Source organism: Erpetoichthys calabaricus, chromosome 8 (genome assembly GCF_900747795.2).
Source record: "Erpetoichthys calabaricus chromosome 8, fErpCal1.3, whole genome shotgun sequence".
NCBI lineage: Eukaryota > Metazoa > Chordata > Cladistia > Polypteriformes > Polypteridae > Erpetoichthys > Erpetoichthys calabaricus.
Genome location: NC_041401.2, coordinates 86066448 through 86087968, shown reverse-complemented (window position 1 = coordinate 86087968; position 21521 = coordinate 86066448). Strand labels below are relative to the sequence as shown.

Sequence of the window (21521 nt, the reverse complement as noted above, 5' to 3'; positions counted from 1 at the left end):
GCCAGTTAAGATGTTGAGCAACAACTTCCAGTTTACTAGATGTTCCAGAAACATTTAGGAAACTCACTTGGTAGAGCTGAGAGAGGTTACTGCAGTTAGGATGGCCTGGTCATACCAGCTCAACTCTCTTCATGATAAGCAGAATGAAAATGATGATAATGAATAAAGTCCATAATGACATGAGTTTATCCATTGGGTAAGGAATGGAATTTGAGGGTAACTGGTCATCCAGGATAAAACCAGATAACGGTTTTCAGTTTGGGTGATGTTTTCTCATACATTGATCTGATGCCAATATATAGCAACTTTGAAGAGGAGCATAAATGGAGAAAGCATTATAGCAGTTAATTGGACAAAGACAAGAGTATCTGCACTGTGCCCTAACACATCGTAGAGGAATGAGACAATGATGAGATGTTTTCTGTGACACGTCATGGAGAAAATGTGCAGCATTAATCAAGATGTCAGCTACTTTAGCCGTTATCTTCTCTAGGGTCAGGTCTACTTCTGTAATACAGCTGGCCTTACGCCACATCCTGTAAGGGGATGCAAAAGTGCATACACCTGACGAGCCGCAATAAGGGTGAAACACATGTCATGTACTCTTTGTATTACTTGCCAGATACTGTATCACATATCTATGAGATTCTTTTCGCATATGAGAGGACATGGTGGGTGTTTGCTGACTGGCTGACCAACCACAAGCGTTACCTGCTAGGTAATCACTTAATAATCAGACTGTGATCCAGAATTAAAAAAAAGAATATCTCTCTCTCTCTCTATTATTATATATATATATATATATATATATATATATATATATATATATATATATATATATATATATATATATATATATATATATATATATATATATATATATATATATATATATATATATATATGGGCGGCACGGTGGCACAGTGGTAACGCTGCTGCCTCGCAGTTAGGAGACCTGGGTTCGCTTCCCAGGTCCTCCCTGCGTGGAGTTTGCATGTTCTCCCCGTGTCTGCGTGGGTTTCCTGTGGGTGCTCCGGTTTCCTCCCACAGCACAAAGACATGCAGGTTAGGTGCATTGGCGATTCTAAATTGGCCCTAGTGTGTGCTTGGGTTTGTTTCCTGCCTTGTGCCCTGTGTTGGCTGGGATTGGTTCCAGCAGACCCCTGTGACCCTGTAGTTAGGATATAGCGGGTTGGATAATGGATGGATGGATATAGATATATATATATATATATATATATATATATATATATATATATATATATATATTTACTGTATATACACACACACATACATACATACACACATACATAAAGTACTCAAAGTTTATAAGTCGGATAGAAAAATAATTAAATGGTTACCATCAGTACTATTCATTTATTCAATCTTTTTTAAGGCTTTACGCCCTGCTTGCTTCACTCAACCCCGAGGCCCACTATGCACTGGCCACTTCTCATCTCTGCTGCTCGCATTGTGAAGGAGGGGGGCTGAACGCACACTAAGGAGATGCAGTCGGATCAGCCGCTGGCTTGCTGCATGTTCTGCTTGTTGCAATGCGCGTCATACATTTAAAAGCCTGTACAGCAGCTGTCCTTTTGTCTCACTGCTTTGTCTCATGGGACGTTAAAGTGTCTCCGAGAAAATCATGTATCGTCTTCTTCCAAGCCTTCCAAGATTTCTTTTTTATAATAGAGAGATCTATTTATTCCAGTATACAGCTTGGTTTTTTTCTGGTATTGCTTCAGCAAAAAAAAAGTAATAAAATATAAAAAGAAAATAAAAATGAACAGGGAATAACAAATGAACAGAATAATTACTTAAATCATTGTCTTCTAAATGTGGAATGCTTCAGTAGGAAGAAAACAGAAGCTCAGTGAGAATTTTTAAATAGAAGATCCAGACATTTTTCCAAGCTGTAGGTGTATCCAAAAGTGAGTGGTCTCCTCTATTAAGTGCTGGTGCGGCAATTCCAGCAATTATTTTGGATGGGAAAAGAACCTGACAACTGGAATGTGGCTGCAGTCGATAAGATTGGGGGGGGGTTGGAGATGAAATGGACTGCAGTAATTCTTGACCAGTACAGCTTACTTCTATCACATCTAAAAAGCCATAGACAGAATGGAGCTCAATTATAACAGGCCGGGGCAGGAGTGCCATTCGTTTGTCACACTGGAGAGGTGAATTATAGTCAGCTATTGCCTCAGGTGGGAACCCCGCGGACAGCGTTACTCCCTTTGATGATTTGTTTTCACGTTTTATCCTTGAATCAGGGATGTGGTGTATTAGACTGGAGAGTGAATGAAGTTGAACATTTCTTTGCTGTTTATGTAATTGTGCAGTTTTATGGGCAAGTGGTAATTAAAATGGTTCAGGTTTACAGTAATTAAACAGCAAGAGGGCACAGCCAAATCAAAGTTATTTAAGTGAGCCAAATTCTGAGGAAATAGACATTTTAAGATAGCAGGGATCAGTAAAGGTCTGGAGTGAACATTCATCATAGCAGGACAGACACAAAGAGCTCCATTATTAGCCTCCTTGTAATTTGAAGGTTAAATTGATTTTTTTGTCAAACAGTCACCTGAACATTGTCCGGGGCTTATAAAAGCATTCTGTCATGCAGCACTGGATAAACAAATTTAAAGGTTTATTTTAAGTAGCTATGTAATCTACTGTATTAGAAAAAAAACTTCAAAAACTGACATTCCTCAGAATGCATTTGAAAACGTTCTAGGTTGTTACTGTTGTGGGCATTGCCAATACCACCATTAGAAGGGATCATACGGTGTAGTTTTTTTACCTAAGATTTGTGCTGTGCTTGCTATGATTTAACAGCAGGCTGTAAGGTTGTCTGGGGAGTCTTAACTGGGCTGAGGGGTGAAAGTGTCCCCAGTGCCGCACTGTTCAGGGCCACTCTCTGTATAATGTCAAAAATACCTCAACGTTAAATAATCCTGGCTAAAAAAATGTGGGGTAGGAAACAATAGATGGGTGGATACTGCTTTTAATGCTCTATTAAACTGTAACAGTTCCATATATATTCTCTGCTGTGATGTCCCACCCTTCTATGTTGGCCCTACTTGTCAACAATTGGGTCAGCAGCAGATGTTTCTCAAACCACTCTTTGGGTTCTCCACATCCTTTGATAAAACCACTTCACTGATGGCAGCCCTTAAGAAGCTGAGCTCTCTTTTGCTGAAATGTTAGTTTAACACAATGGATATTCAATACCATTGCAATGCTCTTGATACACAACTCCATCTTCCATTAAAACTGGTGATCGCTCCTCTATGAGAGCTCTTTCTAATTGTCTCCAGCTAAAAACTTCCTCCAGCTTAATAAGGGAAAAACTGAAATGGTCCCCCAGCACTACACCAAACATTAAAGATCACTTTGGACCCCTGTCTGTTATTCTCAGCCTGCGTGTTACAAATCTTTGACAGTTCACTGAAATTTTACAAATTAGGGGGCTTTGCCCCCTGCTTGCTTCGCTCGCCCATCGGGGGGGCCAGCACTACGCGTCAACCACTTTGCGTCTCTGCCACTCGCGTTGTGAAGAGAGGGGCTGAACGCACCCCAAGGAGACGCGGTCACTCCTCCGACACCCCCTTTTAAATGGTGATACAATGGGAAACACATGCAGTTTTTTTTTACCTCCTCTTTGCTCGATCAGCTGCTGGCTTGCTGCTGCTGCCGTGTCTTGTGATCTTCATTTTGCGCAGCGCACTTCTGTCACATCTCAGGATCCCGGTTGGCAACCCCCCAGGCAGACACGCGGTCCAGTCCCACCCTCCAGAAATGACCCTCTAGCTGCCACAGCCAGGTGTTACATGGGCGACCCCTTGGCCTGGTCCTGCCACTCGGGCCCCCAACAATGAGGATCTTACAAGCTGGATCACCCTCTGGGAAATTCACCACATGGCCGTAGTGCCGTAACTGATGCTCCCTCACAATGCAGGTAATGTGCCTCATTCGAGACTCCATGAGCAATTGCTCATTCGTCACAAAGTCAAACCAACGGTACCAAAGGATTTTTCAGAGAGACACAGTACCGAAGGAGTCCAGTCTTTGTCTCATGTCACAGGATAGCATCCATATAGCAAGACAGGAAGCAACAGGACTCTAAAGATTTGGACCTTCGTCCTTTTCCATAGATATCGGGAGCGCCACACACCCCTTTCCAGCGATCTCATGACCCCCCATGCTCTCCCAATCCGTCTACTGACTTCATAGGAAGAGTCACCAGAGACATGAATTTCACTGCCAAGGTAAGTAAACCTCTTAACAAGGTTGAAACTCTCTCCGCAGACAGACACACTGCTGATGGCTGTGCCCAAGAGGTCATTAAAGGCCTGGATCTTTGTTTTTATCCAGGACACTCGCAAGCCCAGAAACTCGGACTCCTTGCTCAGTCTCTCAGGTGCCCCGATCAGAGCCTACATTGACTCAGTGAAGATCACAGCATCGTCAGCAAAGTCAAGATTCATGAACCTTTTTTTACCAACAGATGCCCCACGACTTTGCCCAACACCCAGTCCATACAAACATTGAACAGAGTAGGAGCAAGAACACACCCCTGACGAACCCTAGAATCAACTAGGAAAAACGCAGAGGTCCTGCCTCCACTCTGCACAGCACTCACAGTACCAGTGTACAGGCCGGCCATGATATTCAGCAACCTCGAGGGGATCCCACAAACCCTCAGGATGTCCCACACAGCTGCTTGATCAACTGAGTTGAATGCTTTCTGGCGTTTTTTTTTTGAAGCGTTCGAAAAGCACTGCAGCAGCCTCAAATTAAATCAGAAGGTGGAGACGCACTGGTGATGTAGGTTTTTGTGCCTGCTTAGATGCTAACACAGAGTACAAACATAAATTTGATAACAGTGCAAACATTCTATTTTATTATTTATCAAGGCTCCCATTTCAAATGCAGACTAAATGGAGAGATATGGCTTACAGTATTCAAGAGGATCAATGCGATTTGCTGATTTGGTTGAGTTTTTAAATCGAGAGGTTATTATCATTGGGCATCCTTAACCAAGAAGTTGAACAAACACAAAGGCTGACAAGGGAAAAAATCTGCCCTGAAAAATGACCAGAGAGGAAGCTACTAGCATTACCAACACTGCTGCAAGGGGGGCTCAAGTCACCCCAGTCAAAACGACCAAAAAAACGAGAGTATTTTATAGTGACAAACGCATTGTCACAGAATGCAGTAAAATAAAAAAATTATCACGCAAACACAAAAGTCACTTTTTGAAACCTAAAGATTTATGTTTTGTCACACATGCGCGTCAGTGGGTCACCATCCAGGCTCCTCCAGGTAAGCAATACCACCCCGGGATGAGAGGGGGTGCTGTCATTAACGGTATTGTCTTTTTTTATTCCCAAAATGGAAGCAAATGACATCACTGCTTCTGGATGGAGGACTATAAATTTGAGGTACTCATTGAAGAATGTGTCTCATTTGGTTATAAACTCAGTGCATGACGGAGCTCTACCCCAGACCTGACTGCTCGAAAGAGGCACCGCCACCTAGTGTTTTTTTGTTGTCTTTTTGTGCCAATGTACGCTATTACTGTCATTTCCTGTTCCATTATTTAATGGAGTGACCTGGCTGGCACTGCAACATTTATTTTGGATCTCGTGTCAGACCTCCCTCAACTACAGCTTTCAACGTCTCAGACAGGGGTATGTTGGTAAAAACCGTAAAGTGTCAGATTGTTCTCTGCAGCACCAGGACATCCTGCATATCATCAAAGAGGATGGTGCTAAAGAGGAAACTGAGAAGGTAATCTGTGCATTCACTGAGGCCGGTGAAGAATACACATTGTATGTGATCCCTATTAAGATAAAATCTAACAAGAGTGAAAGGTATGTAGAAACATACGCCGTTAAAGATCCTGATAACATCGTGACAATTTGTACAGAAAATCTTCAATGACAGTTCATGGAGGAAGAGCTCAAGTTCTCCTAAAAACAATGAGTAATTGTAATACTGATTCAAGAATGCTAACTATATCAGATTTGTGATTCTGTAGTCTCAATGAAAATACATACATTGATTTTCTAAAGGCCTATATTGTATAGTGTATGGATAAGGAGGATGAGACAGAGTACCGGAGTCAGTTGGAGAAGTTTGTTTCTTGGTGCAAAGAGGATTGTCTGGATCTTAACATCAGCAAATCCAAGGAGCTGATTATTGACTTTCACAGCACCAAAGATTCTCTGTGTCCGGTCAGTATTCAGGGAGTGGATGGAGAGGTCGTGCACTCCTATGAGTACATAGAGGTCAACAGATTGGACTGGTCTCAGGACACACAGGAACTACAGTATATGAGGGCAGGCACTCCTTTAATGTGGGAAGTGACATGTTTCACATCTTCTATAACTCTGTAATGGCCAGTGTGATTTTCTAAGCGGTGGTGTGCTGTGCTGGTAACATCTCTCCAACAGTGACCCACCAAATCAACAAACTAATTAAAAGGGCAAGATCAGTTATAGGACATGCTCTGGACCCCCTGGAGGTCTTAGCAAAGGACAGAATTAAAACAAAACTAAGTGCCATTATGAACAATGCTGCACATCCTCTCTCTGACACACCAACACTGAGGACGTTCAGAGGCTGCATAATGCCTCACTGTGACAGCCAAGACAAAAGTTTTCTTTTCTTACTTTTTTTTTTTATGTCATTCTGGTGTATGTGTTGGCACCCTGCCCGGGATTGGTTCCTGCCTTGTGCCCTGTGTTGGCTGGGATTGGCTCCAGCAGACCCCCGTGACCCTGTGTTCGGATTCAACGGGTTAGAAAATGGATGGATGGATGGATGTTCACAACATAATATGTATTTATTTATTTAAGTATATATGTATTTATTTTTTTATGTATGTATGTATTTATTTATTTAAAGAGTTTCTGTAAAAAAGCAAAATATCCCCCTGGGGACAAAAAACTTCTGTCTATCTATCTATATGCAGGTCACTACTCAGGTGACCAGGGAAAATATTCCACAGCCAGAGGACAAGGTGAACTGGACATATTTTGAGAATCTGCGACTACCTTTTATAGATTAAAAAGTTGATTTATTAATAGGCATCACCGTTCCAGAAATCCTTGAGATATGGCAAGTCATACCTAGTAGAGGAGAAGGACCTCACACACTGTGAAGACTGTACTTGGATCAATAGTCGGTGGCCCGTACACAGAAAGAAACAACCTTGAGACAAACAGTTGTAACCTCTAAAAACATACAATTAATCGTCAGCTAGTTTGTTACTTTTAGACAGGTTACATTGTATGCTTGCAAACAGAAAATACAATTACATAGATAGATAGATAGATAGATAGATAGATAGATAGATAGATAGATAGATAGATAGATAGATAGATAGATAGATAGATAGATAGATAGATAGATAGATAGATAGATAGATAGATAGATAGATAGATAGATAGATAGGATACTTTATTAATTCCAAGGGGAAATTCACATTATATATAAATTCACAAATTACTTATAGTTTTCCGACCACTTGTCAAATATGTGAACCTGCCTGCCTCTGATCAACTTTGGAGCTCTTGATGACAGTTATGTGACTTTTCTCATTTACCAGACTGCAATTCTCTCTTTAAAGTTCTTCCAAAAGTATTGATCAACACACTAAATGGTTTGGAAAGCAGCTGCACGTGACCATACAGATACAATATTTGGCACCTTCTGACCACATAACCCTCAACCGGCCCAAGTAGGCTGGCAGGCTGCTTCTTCATTTATTATGGACTTACAGTTAGGCTTGGTTCCTGCCTTCTGCCCGCTCTACCAGGATAGGCTCCAGCCCCCTGCGACCCTGAAGTGGATTAAATAAGTTTAATAAATGATGGACAAACTGGTCATTTGCAAAGCTCCAAGTTTTAATGGCCTGGAATCCCTAAGCATGTTACATATCATGCATAAACTGGTAACAGGAAAAAGTGGATATGAAACTACAAGGTTGGATGAATATGCTGCTACCAATAAGTTTTACGAAAAGAAAAAACAATGGCATACATGCTTGTGAATGAATGTATCAGGGCCATGCTGGAAAAGATTTATATGAAAGTAATAAATGTTGAATGCAGAGTGGCTTCACCTTTCATCTCTTCTCTATCTGTATGGAATTTGAAATGTCCCCATATCCTTATTGGTTTCATAGGCTACTCTGGCGTCTACCATGTCCAAGATACGTATGTTAGGGTGATCAGCAAGGCCAGATTAAGACCCCCACAGGCCCCTGGGTGATTTAATAAATAGCACTCCCTAACAGAGAATTCATCTTACCTTTAACAATTCATGTCAGCACTCAGACACCCACACAGTCGTCTCACACAACACGGTTGTTTCCACTGTTGATCTCCACATGCAGACAGTGGATCACTGCATCATTTAATGAAGTGGGTGGGGGTGTAGATTTCGGTATGCAGACACAATTGACATTTTCTTGAGGAGGGGGTGTTCCCTCTTGGTGACTTTGGCATGCAGATACTCGATAGTTTCATCAAGTGGTATTGTGCAAAGTGAAAAGGCCCTCTTGCCATCAAAGGCTCCTGGGTTTGTCCCCGTCCTGCCCTGATGGTAGATCTGTTGATTGGTGAATCAAAATGTGCATGGCTTTTGATAGGCTAACTCCCAGTCCAGAGCAGATTCCTGCTTTGCACTCAGTGCTGCCAAGATTGGCTTCAGCTGCTCAAATGTTGGATTAAGCAGATTCAGAAGCTGAATGGATGGATAAATATTCTGAAGTTTTAGTGAATACTGTAAAATGGTTCCATCTTGGATTGGGCTGTGTTCCCACATACATACCTTTATTTGTGGGATGTCAATACAATATTGTTGATTCTTCATCTCGAGTAAAGGTAAATACTACATATATGATCATTTTCATAATTTGGGGTTTTTGCTAAGCAGAATTTATTTTTTCCTGTTTAAACACTTGTCATTTATGCTGTATTGCATATGATTTATATTATTGCTATGTTTGTTTTATTTTTTTGTGGCCATTGCCATTTTGTTCATGTCAGCCTGGGCACAGACATCCTGTTCATTGCTGACAGAGACGTTGCTGGTCATTTGTGTAGTTCATTGTGATGTCTGCACAGCACAACTATTTAAGAGGGTGTTAAAGGGTGCATGGTGTTCTAGTTTTGGGATTTAAACAATTATCTTAGTTTTGAATTCTCTGCTTTCCAGCTCTTGGCCAAATTCCTAAATCTTGACTTCAGTACTTGTGTCTCAGTACATTCCTAACAGAAATATGAGGAGGTGTGACATTACAAATGAGCTAGAAATGGTACTTTTATTACATAATAAACTACAAAGAAGGATTCATAAAACCAAGCACTTAAAAATAAAAAACAAACTGAAACTAACCAATATTCTGCTGCCCTTCTGTGCCTGACTACATGGGTCTTGAACCCATGTCGCTGCACCACCACATACCACTTGACTTTCATTCCTCTTGGGTCCTGGCATCTCTTCTTTCAGTCATTACCCCAGTTCTCCTCCTGACTCCCGGCTATGAGACTGCTTTGAACCCCATCATAGAGTTGTTTTTGGCCAAACCCCTAAACTATTTCCAGGGTTTAGGTCACATATCTGTCTGCTCCAAGGACACCAGGTTAGAAATCCCTCTAGTGGCCCCCAGCACCTATGAACCTTCACTTGGTCTTAAATGTTCAAGGCAAACTCCCAGCTGTCTGCTCTGGTGGAACAACATCAAGGTACCATAAGAGCTGTTGATGTTTCCTCCCTGGCCTCTGTCTCTTGTTCCAAAGGCAGGTTCAGGTACCCCATTATATGCTCAGCCACATGTCTTTTATTCTTATTCTATGACCCTGACCTTTGCTCTTCCAGGCCGTGCACCTAAATATTCAAATCTAAGCTCTGCTCTGTTGGTTCCTTTCACCTGGCAACCTCTTACCAGCTGTGCACCCCTTGTTTGATATAACTATATGCAATATAAATTGAACAAATGCAAATATGACACGAGTACCTTTATACCATATTTGAACATCTTTAGGGGAACAAATCCATGGTACAACTGCTTGCATGTACAGGGTAAGTCCAAATTATATTAACATTTGAATGGTGGAAACACTTTATTCACAAAACATACTTTATATGTGCAAGATAATTTACAGGAATGTCTCAACCTCTTCACCATCATGTTCAACAAACAAAAAACAATGAGCAACAGTACCGGACACACATTTCGCAGGGAATAGATGATGATACCACAGTCCGTATTCTGTCCTTCAAGTCATTGATATCGTGAACGTTCCTACAATACACACTCTCCTTCACCATACCCCATAACCAGAAATCACAGGGTGTCAAGTCAGGGGAGTGTGGAGGCCATGGCAATGGTCCACCACGACCTATCCATCGACCTGGAAAGGTGTGGTTGAGATAAAAATAATCCATTGGTGTTAACATAATTTTGACTCACCCTGTATTTTTGAGAGCTGGAGTTTAAGCAGGGTCTTCCTGTGAGTTAGAGAAGATGACTGAACCCACAGCTTTGCTGCTCAAAGCCCAGTGTCCTACCTACCACACCACACAGTCTTACATGCAGTATATACTGTTCTATTATATATTATACAGGTAGGGAACACCGTTACAGTGGGCTAAGGTGCTGGAGCAAATCCCAGCAATATCACAGGGCACACTCATTTACATCGGACCCATTTAGACTCATCAATTAGCCATACAGGAAGAAAATACAGGCCAGGAGAAAGATTGAGGGTATGGACAATCAATCCACACATGCAATAACCAGGCTAGGAGTCAATGCCACTGTACTAGTGTGCTATGTTTTAACATGCATTACAGGAATATCCATGGGGCAGAAGGTGTACAGAAATATGAAGATACCCCACCTTCAGACCTTAATGGCATGTCCTGAGGAAGAACTCTGGGTATTTTGTTGCCAATTCCTGCACGTGTGAACTGATCCTAGGTGGATGTGTTCCAAGGCTGGGAGGGCAGTCTTTCATGACAGTACATCAATCTTGCATCACAGGCTACAACAAGCCAAGCTGACTAAAAATGGGTGGAACGGACAAGTTGCAACTGTCAAACTGTGATGAGAAGCATGAGAGCGAGGGCGAACATTCCTTGGAAATTACACTGGTGATGCCTGTAAAAACAACTCACAGGCTGCATTCTTAACAGAAAAGCTAAAGCTATTAATAAGATAAAGGCTCTCATTCCTTGACAAAAGATGTGCAGAAACACCAGAGGGACAAAGAATAATACTCAAGGAGGAAAAGAAGGAAAATCCTACAACTCAAACTAAACCAAACAGGAATGTTGAACCGGTGTGATAATAAATAAACCGATAAATGTCTTAGTGAGACATTCAACAGGCTGCATACCTTTATAGAAGTGCGTCAAGGAAGACATAAACACCTGAAACTGCATATGGCTTCTGTTTCCAGTTAGGAATGTTCACCCGTGGCCAGCCAAAGTGTACTAAGAAGAGTGCACTCCCTACAAAGACCCAGGTCAAAGCTAACATTTAATACAAGGAAAAGCCTCCTAGATTGGCTCAATTCAAAGTAGCTTGTGTTCAGACAACTGCTCTTCCCACCACACTGGCAGCTGCGCTTTTGAACCACACAAGGCTGCAGACTCGGCATCCATATGTGACTCACCGTGTGGTCCTGAGCCAGCTGCACAATCTCCCCGACATAGGAATAAGTAACGGAAAGCAAAGTCAATTATTTATTGCCATAATGGTGGCTGCAGCTCATACATTGATACAAATGTACAACATGAGGACAACAATAATGATCACCCCCCTCGGGAGCTCATCCCACTTAACACAAACACTCTTAGACAAAGTGCAAAGACCTTCGATTGGTGTTTGTTACAAATAAAAGTACAAAATGAAGTGTGTTGGGATGCCTCACTACGAAGCAAAGTCTCACTTTAGGAAGAGGCACAGCTAGCTGCCTCACAACTCCAAAGACCTCAGTTCCAATTATTTATCACACGTTTGTGTGTTCTCTCCATGCCTGCCCAGGTTTTGAACACCTACTCTAGCTTCTTTGTAAAGATGTTCAGGTTAGATAAACAGAGTAAATCTGAAATGAATGAATACAACTCCTGCCTTCAACACCATGCTGCTACAACTGGCTATGAGCTGCATATCCCGTAATTAAAAATGGACGACTAGACAATAACTCAGAATGGGTAGGGATGTTATGAGCATAGCCGTCAAGGCAGGACCACTCTGAATTGATAGCCAGCAGGTTACCAGGGTACAGACACTCATATGTGCAATTTATGTTTACCAGTCTATGAGAGTCAGCTGTCACCCCCTGCAAGCTCATTTCAATTGTATGACCACACAGACTGAGAAGGGCAAAGAGTCTGTGCACCTAACAGTTTAGGAACATCACTCTAGCCTTCAATGTTTTTTTTTATATCTGCTTTCATATTAATGTTGATGACCCTTATATCCTACTTAATTAAAACACACAAATTTCTCTTTCATGATTTATCAGTGTGATTGCTGTTCCATTTTTGAAGCAGTTTCATACAAACCTTGATTGGTGTATCTCTTAGTCCGCTGAAGTCCATGTTGACCTCCCAAGAAGAGCCTCCTGATTCTGTCCTGCCAGGCCTTATGGCTCTTTCTGTCGGTTACTCCGCACCTTGGCTCAGACATTTGGTGTACAGTGGTCATGTCCAGTGAGCCAGTGGTGGGCAAATGGGACAGCCACTGAAATTCCCTACCAAAGAACAGAAAAAAAGGACATTTTAGATTGTGATAGGTTTTTTTTTTTGGTTCTTTGCTTTTAATGCTGACAAAATTAGGAATTGGACACAAGGTTTTAAAGGTATACTCCGATATTTTTTAAATGTTATGTTGTAGTGGTGGCTAAAAAAAAAATAAATCTCATGTTTTCATGGAGAAAGCACCTGACAAAGATTCTGATTGAACGGGACCTAACAGCAATAAGTGCTGGACAACAACAAATGAGGTGAAAAACAACCATGAAAAAAAAAAAAATGAAGATCCGCCACTCCCCCTCATTCATTGGTGAAGAATCCGGTCTTCAGTTCAAAACCACAGTATTATGGGAAAGTGTCTTTTCAGTTTTTTTTACAGAAGTAAGCATCAATAATATTTTAGCAACAAATGTATGCATTTTGCACATTTTGAACATATGAATAGATGACTGGCATGTGGAATATGCAACACGGGCTACAGGAGAAAATTTTTCTTTTTTTCCATAAATATTTTACACATTGTTTGATGTTGTCACCATTGTGTCCCATTCAGTCAGAAGCTAAGAGACTTGTGTACCTCAACATGCAGTCTAAAACATAACAGAAATGCAGAAGAGCCAGATGTAACCTGCAGGTTCTCACCTCAGAAGATCAGGGTTATGTTTTGGTGCAATTAGGCAAATCAATAAAGTTACTTTTATACTGTAACTGTTTTTACTTTTCAGTGTAAAAGATGGCATTTATGGAACGGCCTCATTGTACACTGCATGCCAATTCCACTTCACAATAATGGTTGGCATCTATGTAGAGTTAGTGTACATGTTCTTCTATTCTCTACAATAATTGCTTTCCACCCCTACTCACAGACTCACTTGTTGGACAGATGGTTGGGTGGTCCTGCATTGAACCACAGTACTGCTATGATAACACGGATACAAAACATGGGCCATGATGGTAGAGATGTGGCACTTGCTGGCTCCCCAGCAGCTTGCTCTTTTTTCACACTTTCAATTCTGAAACTTTCAGAACATTCGATTCAGACTGATGTTTAGTCTTCTACCAGACAGCACTGAGTCATTGAAAAGTTTCTCTTTACTAATGTATTGAAAATCCAAGAGATAGCCCACCACTGTATGTGAACAGCCCCCTGCACATCCCACCAGGCTCCCAAAGGACAATTACCTAACGGCATCTCTAATTTCAGGCGGGTCATGGCTCAATGTCTTCTCGTGTTCCAGATACCCATATTTTTCAAGAAATCCCTACAAAAAAAATAAACAAATAAAAGAATACTGTTATCTTAGGAAGATGCAAGGTTTGTAAACTGGCCTGCTAAAAACCAACTAAAACCATAAAATCCATTACATGCTTTCAAAAAAAGACAACAAGCTCTAAATCTGAAACACAATTTGCATGTTTTGTTTTTTTAATTCCAGGTTTGGAGTACTTCATTTTCATTCTTATGTTAAAACATTCAAACTACGTGAGCAGGAAAAGTCTAAAGACAATTCTAGCCACGCTGTCTTGTGTTCAGTTCTTCTGTTGCTTTTATTTTAATTTGTGATTTTATTGAGCTGTGGTGGGTTGGCACCCTGCCCAGGATTGGTTCCTGCCTTGTGCCCAGTGTTGGCTGGGATTGGCTCCAGCAGACCTCCGTGACCCTGTGTTCGGATTCAGCGGGTTGGAAAATGGATGGATGGATGGATGGATTTCATTGTGTGGTATTTTGTTATAATGCAGAAGTTTGGGAGAGTTTGCTTTTCCAACTAGTCCCAACGGTGGTTTTCTGCAGTTGGACTACTCACAAGGGTTGGATTTCACTGCGGCAGACCTCCATTGACAACTGGCACACAAGATGGAGTGTGCCTTGTGATCCAGGTTAGAGGATCCCTCCTTGGATTCTGCTCACTTAGCTGGGGCCACACGCCGAGTCTGAATGGCATCACAAATAGAAACTCTGCACTCTCAGTTATGGTGGCCTGGTTGGGACACACAATAATAATAATAATAATAATAATAATAATAATAATAATAATGTCTTTACATTTATATAGCGCTTTCCTCACTACTTGCAGCTCAGTGTAGTGAGTGGGGAACCACTTCAACCACTAATGTGTAGCAAATCGGTTGCAACTAGTGCAAAATGCAGCTGCTAGAATCCTAACAAGGAAAAGAAAATCCGAGCACATCTCTCCAGTTTTGATGTCACTACACTGGTTACCTGTGTCATTCAGGATTGACTTTAAAATTCTACTTATGGTTTATAAAGCCTTAAATAATCTCGCCCCATCTTTTATATCGGAATGTCTGACATCTTATATTCCAAATTGTAATCTCAGATCCTCAAATGAGTGTCTCCTCAGAATTCCGAGAGCAAAACTTAAAAGAATAGCACCTAAAATCTGGAATAGCCTACCAATAGGAATTCGCCAGGCTAATACAGTGGAGCAATTTAAAAAAACGGCTGAAAACACATTATTTTAACATGGCCTTCTCATAATTTCACTGTAATTTAATCCTGATACTCTGTATATCCAATTTATTATAATAACTATCCATGGTAGCTCTAAACTCTGTATTAACCCCTATTCTCTCTTCTGTTTCTTTTTCCGGTGTCCTTTTGGTGGTGGCGAAACATCTACTCAAAGCACCGTGATGTTCCAACAGTGAAGAATTAAAAGCCAGAAGTCTGCATGACCATCATCATCAAGTCCTTCTGTGAGAACCCTAGACACAAGAGGACTATTTCATTTATGTTAGGTAGAATGCCCAGAGGGGACTGGGTGGTCTCGTGGCCTGGAACCCCTGCAGATTTAATTTTTTTCTCCAGCCGTCTGGAATTTTTTTTTGTTTTTTTCTGTCCACCCTGACCATTGGACCTTACTCTTTTTTTTATGTTAACTAATATTGTCTTATTTTAATTTCTTATGTTGTTATATTTTTTTTCTTTTTACTGTTCTTCATTATGTAAAGCACTTTGAGCTACTTTTTTGTATGAAAATGTGCTATACAAATAAATGTTATTATTATTATTATTATCCACCAGCAGCCATTTCTGTGCCAGTACGCTCACCACATATTAGCTAGTAGGTGGTGAGATGGTTAGCCAGTTAGAGACAGGGGATGATTAGGGGGCCTGAATGACTAGGCTGTGATGGGCAATTTAGCCAGGACATCAGGCTAGAACCTACACTTTACAAATGATGCCCAGGGATCCTTTATGACCACAGAGAATCAGAACCTCAGTTTTACATCTCATTTGAAAGACGGCACCATTTTTACAGCACAGTGTCCCCATCACTGCACTGGGGCATTGCGATCCACATTCAGACCACAGGGTAAGTAAGCACCCTCACCGACCTCACAAACACTTCTTCCAGCAGCAACCCAAGCTTTTTCTAGATGGTCCAAGCCAGAACATTCTGAGCTTCAGGCGGATGACCTGTGCACATTGAAGAAGACACAAGGAACCATCAAAGTAGGACTGCAGACACTCGTGTGTGTTATGACAGTTACAAGAACACGGCGGATGTCCACCGCCCTTTCTTTAACCCTAAACTGACCTATGTGGGTAATCTGCTGGCCACAAGTGTTTAAGAGCAACAGCTATGATGGCTGAAGCAGCTAACTAGGAGGTCGGCATTAACTTTGTGAATAAAATCAAAAAGTAAAGGAAGTCTTTCCCAAATCCTGAAAATAAAATTGAAAACAGAAGGAAGCCTTTCATATGAGTATCAAATTGTTTTTCAAGACGGGGGTAAGCAGGAAAGTCTTAATGCATGGACACGCTGGGCAGTTGCTCAGGGGCCCCATGCTAATTTATGTATGTTGTGACTTGCTGAATGGTTGTGTAGGTAGGGACCCCAGTGCACTGCTTTGCCTGGGGGCTGATAATGTTGTTAAGATGGCCTTGGGCTTAACATTATTATAGTTGGACAAGAACTGCAAAGAATCATTCGCCAAAATTTTATTAATTTGCAAAAGTCCAAAATTAACTTAAGAAAATAGTGCTGTGAGTCGAAACTCTGGTATGGAAATCAAAAGAATTGAACCATCCTTGTTGATCAAATGTGCACCTTCTGTGCTGCTTTGTAATTTATTAACGAGTCTTCATGACGACCCTAGCAACCCATTATCTGACATTATGCTGGTGTGATGTATTACACTAACATTACTATCACAGTATGTTATAGTATCACATTACTGTATATTACAGCAAAAATACAATACTATATGGTGACTTCACAGTAAACTGGGCCACACAACTAATGTGCAACACACTGCTGCTGAATTTGAGGTATTACCAGAATTTTTACATGTTAACTTTAATAATACTGTAATTTAATAGCCAGTAATTTACTGTAAATTTACCAAAACAATTTTAGTTAAAAGATTTAGTAAAAACAAAAAACAACATTTATCTGTAACCTAACAGGTAAATGACTAGCAACTGAGCTACCAATCATGTTGCCATCAGACATTCATTTTTATCCACTGCTACAATATCAATGTTTAGTAAAACGATTTCATGTTACCTACTGGAACAGGAACAGTTGCTTTTGTGATGCTAGAAGTTCACCAGTCAGTCATGCTCTAACCCAGGGGTGGGCAGATTCAGTCCTGGAGGGCCGCAGTGGTTGCAGGTTTTTGTTCCAACCCAGTTGCTTAATTAAAAACCAATCCTTGTCAATTATTTAATTGCATGGCTTGCTAGTGCTTTAACTCTGCCATGTCAGGTCATTCTCATATCCTAGATTTATGTTCCTTTCTAAGGATATCATCCAAATGATTTGAAGTCTAAAACAGACGAGTAATTCTCAGAACTTCACTTTTTTCTCTTTACTTTCCTTCCAAGTATTTAATTAAACCAAATAGTGCATGATAAATGCACACAGGTGTAAATGAAAACAAGCTAAATGGAGAAATGCTGGTCTCTTTTGTCATTTGCATGTTATTGCTAATTAGGAGCAATTAAAAACCAAGAATACAGCTGTTTAAGACTAAAATAAGCAATAAGGGTTCAAAATCTTAACAAGCGAGACAACTAAAGTGAAGCTGAAGTGTTACTTGAGCAATAAGGGCTTCTTATTAAGCAATTGGGTTGGAGCAAAAACCTGCAGCCACTGCGGCCCTCCAGGACTGAATCTGCCCACCCCTGCTCTAACCCACTTTGTCCTGAACAGGGTGTTGGGGGTCTGCTGGAGCCCATCCCAGCTAGCATAGGGCACCAGGCAGAAATAAAACCCGAACAGGGTGCCAGGCCATCTCATGGTGAAAACAGACACATTAATTCCAACCACACACATGGGCCAATTTAGGATCGCCAGTTCACCTAACCCGCATATCTTCGGACTGTGAGAGGGAACTGGAGCACCCAGAGGAAACAACGCAGACACAGGGAGAACATGCAAACTCCATGCTGGAAGGACCCAGGATGGGAAACCTGGTCTCAATACTCCACACATACTCCATACTTACTAGATTATATAAAAAACACCATAAATCAGCCTCCATAACCACAAAATAACCTTCAGCACACAGAAGAATGAGTTTATCTTTAAGTTTTTGCCTGTCACAGTGCAAAGGTGTGGGAAGTCATCAGGAATGATGCTGTAAAAGGGGCGTCCCTCATGCAAATATACTAACTTTATGCAAATATGCTCTTCTCTGCCATTGTGACTTGTGACAGCAGCACAATTATTCACAAACACAGTGAAACAATGAATTGAGATTGGCTGCTAAGTTGACTCTCACTTATTTATTTAAAAATCATTGTTTTAACCATTTATTGTATTACATATTTTTGACTATGAAGCTGAAGGTTAGCAGAACAGGACTGAACTGGTCGAGATGGGACAGGCCTGGTGGGCTCAATCCCCTTGTCTTGCTTATTTTCTTCAAAGTGTAACGTCAGGCCCACTTTGACTTACCGTATATACTCGCGTATAAGTTGGGTCTTGAAACCCGAAAAATCGGTCATAAAATCAAACCACGACTTATATGCTCATTCAAAAATGCGACACTTAATTTTTTTTTTTTACATGCTCTTGCCTCCTTCAGTCTCACATCAGTTTCTCAGACACGTCGAAGTTTGTTGCAGCAGCGCAGTTACCAATTTCTTTCCACACTTCAACGACTTTTAATTTAAAACCAGCTTCATATTTTCTTCTGATCAAACGCTCCATCGTAGATGCTCTTATGATAAAGGTGTATGAGGGTGTGAGATACAAAAAACACAAAACAGTGCAAACGTTGCTTCAGAATAGTTTGGGTATTACCGTGTGGTCACGTACGCACAATACATAAAAAAAAAAGGCAGTGTGCTCCGTGGTTACTCTCTCAGGTAGGCATAGCATATCATAATCTCTAGGACCAATAGCGTGAGTTTTCCACGTTCCACTTATACGACCGACATTATAAAATACCGGAAATTATACAGCAAAATCAAGCCCCGACTTATCCGCGGGAGAACACAAACACAAGTATATACGTATTAGGGAATTGCCATTTTCCAGTACATAAAATCATTTTTTGTATACATACTCCACTTTAGTGTTTTGTTCACTTGTTCGAAGCCAATTTGCTTCACTTTGGGGTTTCTGCTTACTCAGTTTTATACATACATCACATTCAGGAGGTATTCAGACCTCATCACTTTTTCCACATTTTGCTATGTTACAGCTTTATGCTAAAATAGTTTAAATTAAAGTTCCCTTTATAAAGCAACACGTATAATGACTGACTGACTGACTGACTGACTTAATACTCCAGGATGATAAAGTGAAAACAGGAATAGAATTTTTTGCAAATTTCTTAAAATAAAAAACTGAATTATCACACTGAGGTAAGTATTCCCATTCTTTCCTATGACACTTGAAATTACCGCTCAGGTGCATCCCCTTCTATTAATCATCATTGAGATGTTTGGAGTCCACCTGTGACCAATTCAATTGATTAGAAAAGGCACAAGCCTGTCAATGGAAAGTCCCACAGTTGACAATGTGTTTCAGAGCAAAAACCAATCCATGAGGTCAAAGGACTGCCTACAGCACTCAGAGCCAGGATTGTGTCAAAGCACAGACCTGAGGAAGGCTACAAAAATTCCTGCATCATTGAATGTTCCCAAGAGCACAGTGGCCTCCATAATTCTTAAATGAAAGAGTCTGGAACAATCATGACTCCTTCTAAAGAGCAATTAGGGGAGAAGTGACTATGGTGACATGATGGTCACTCTGGCTGAGCTCCAGAGAACTGTGTGAGAGATAGGAGAAACTTCTAAAAGGACAACCATCATTGCAACAATCCACTAAACTGGGCTTTATGGCAGGGAGGCCAGACAACACATGAAAGTCCATCTGCAGTTTGCAAAAAAAAGGCACCTCAGACTATGAGAAAGAAGATTATTTGGTATGATGAAACCAAAATTGAGCTGTTTGGTCCAAATTCTAAGCTTCATGTTTGTAGAAAACCAAGCACTGCTCATCACCTGCGTAATACCATTCCAATGGTGAAAGATGTTGATTTAAGCATTATGTTTTTTGGGTTTGTTTTTAGTAGAAGGGGCTGGAAGAGTAGACTTGGTTGAGGGAAAGCTGAAAGGAGCAAAGTGCAAAGATATCCTTAATGAAAACTTGTTCTGGAGCTGGCCTAACTGAACCTCAGACTGGGCCAAATGTTCAATGACCCTAAGCGCAATGCAAAGACAAAACAGTAGCAGTTTAGGGACAACTTTGGGTATGTCCTTGATATGCCCAGGCTGAGGCCAGACCTGAACCCATTGAACATTCCTGGAGAGACCTGAAAATAGCTGTTCCCTGATGGTCTCCATCCATCCTGACAAGATAATCTGCAGAGAAGAACAGCATAAAATCTCCAAATCCAAGCATGCAAAGCTTGTCGTGTCAAACCCAAGAAGACTCCAGGCTGTAATGGCGGAGGACTGAGTAAAGGGTCTGAATTCCTGTGCCAAGGTCATATTTCAGTTTCTTTTTAAATCTAAAATTGCCTGATGAGAAAATTAATTTAACTGATTTTAGTATAAGGCTGCAACATAACAAAAGGTGTAAAAAGTGAAGGTCTCTGGACACGTTCTGAATTCACAAAAGCCTGATGGTTCTTGGCAAAGTTGTTGAATTGTACAGAATGCTCAAAGGAAATCAATGCCATCAACTTTGTTAAGTAAAATCCTAAATTCCCCCCCAGGAGTAATAAAGTTTATGCAATGTGACCTAATCTAATCTTATAATTTAAATTAGAGAAAACTCACCCAACCAATCTCAATCCCATTCAGCCCTTAGAAACCAAAAATAAGAAATAGTGACTTTAGAAGAACAAGCATGCAAATGAGTGAATTTGGTGAGTGCCAGCCATTGACGAAGTCTGCACTTCTATGAGCACTCAACAGATTTGTTATTCAAGTTCAGACTGGGGACACTGAGGTTTCTTCTCTCTCTTCTTAACTCCTGGTGTAAACAGCATATCAGTGCAAAATAATTTCATTTTAAAAAACATTATTGTCCATCTAGAACTTCAATCTACTATGATCATTAGATTCAAAAGTCAAGTTCATTTTCCAGCACACACCTCCATTCTGTGGCTCCTAATTCACAGGTTAGCAAACACCCATGCTTCATTCCTGGCAGCAACAATCTGTACATGTTTGCTACAGTCAAGATAACATTTTTTTTAATTTGCATATTTTTTTAACAAAAGCCCTTTGTTTAATTGGAGTGCATGATGTCTCTGTG

General features: G+C 40.8%; 1 protein-coding gene across 1 annotated transcript in view; it reads right to left on the bottom strand.

The window, feature by feature from the left end:
• The window catches only part of mmp28 (matrix metallopeptidase 28), a 100697-nt gene that overhangs the window by 61196 nt on the left and 17980 nt on the right, over positions 1 to 21521 (bottom strand). The window contains exons 2-3 of the mRNA XM_028807031.2: positions 13957 to 14036; positions 12586 to 12773 (exon numbers count right to left, since the gene is read on the bottom strand). Of these exons, the coding sequence (XP_028662864.2) occupies positions 12586 to 12773; positions 13957 to 14036 (268 nt within the window). The remainder of the gene's footprint in view (positions 1 to 12585; positions 12774 to 13956; positions 14037 to 21521) is intronic.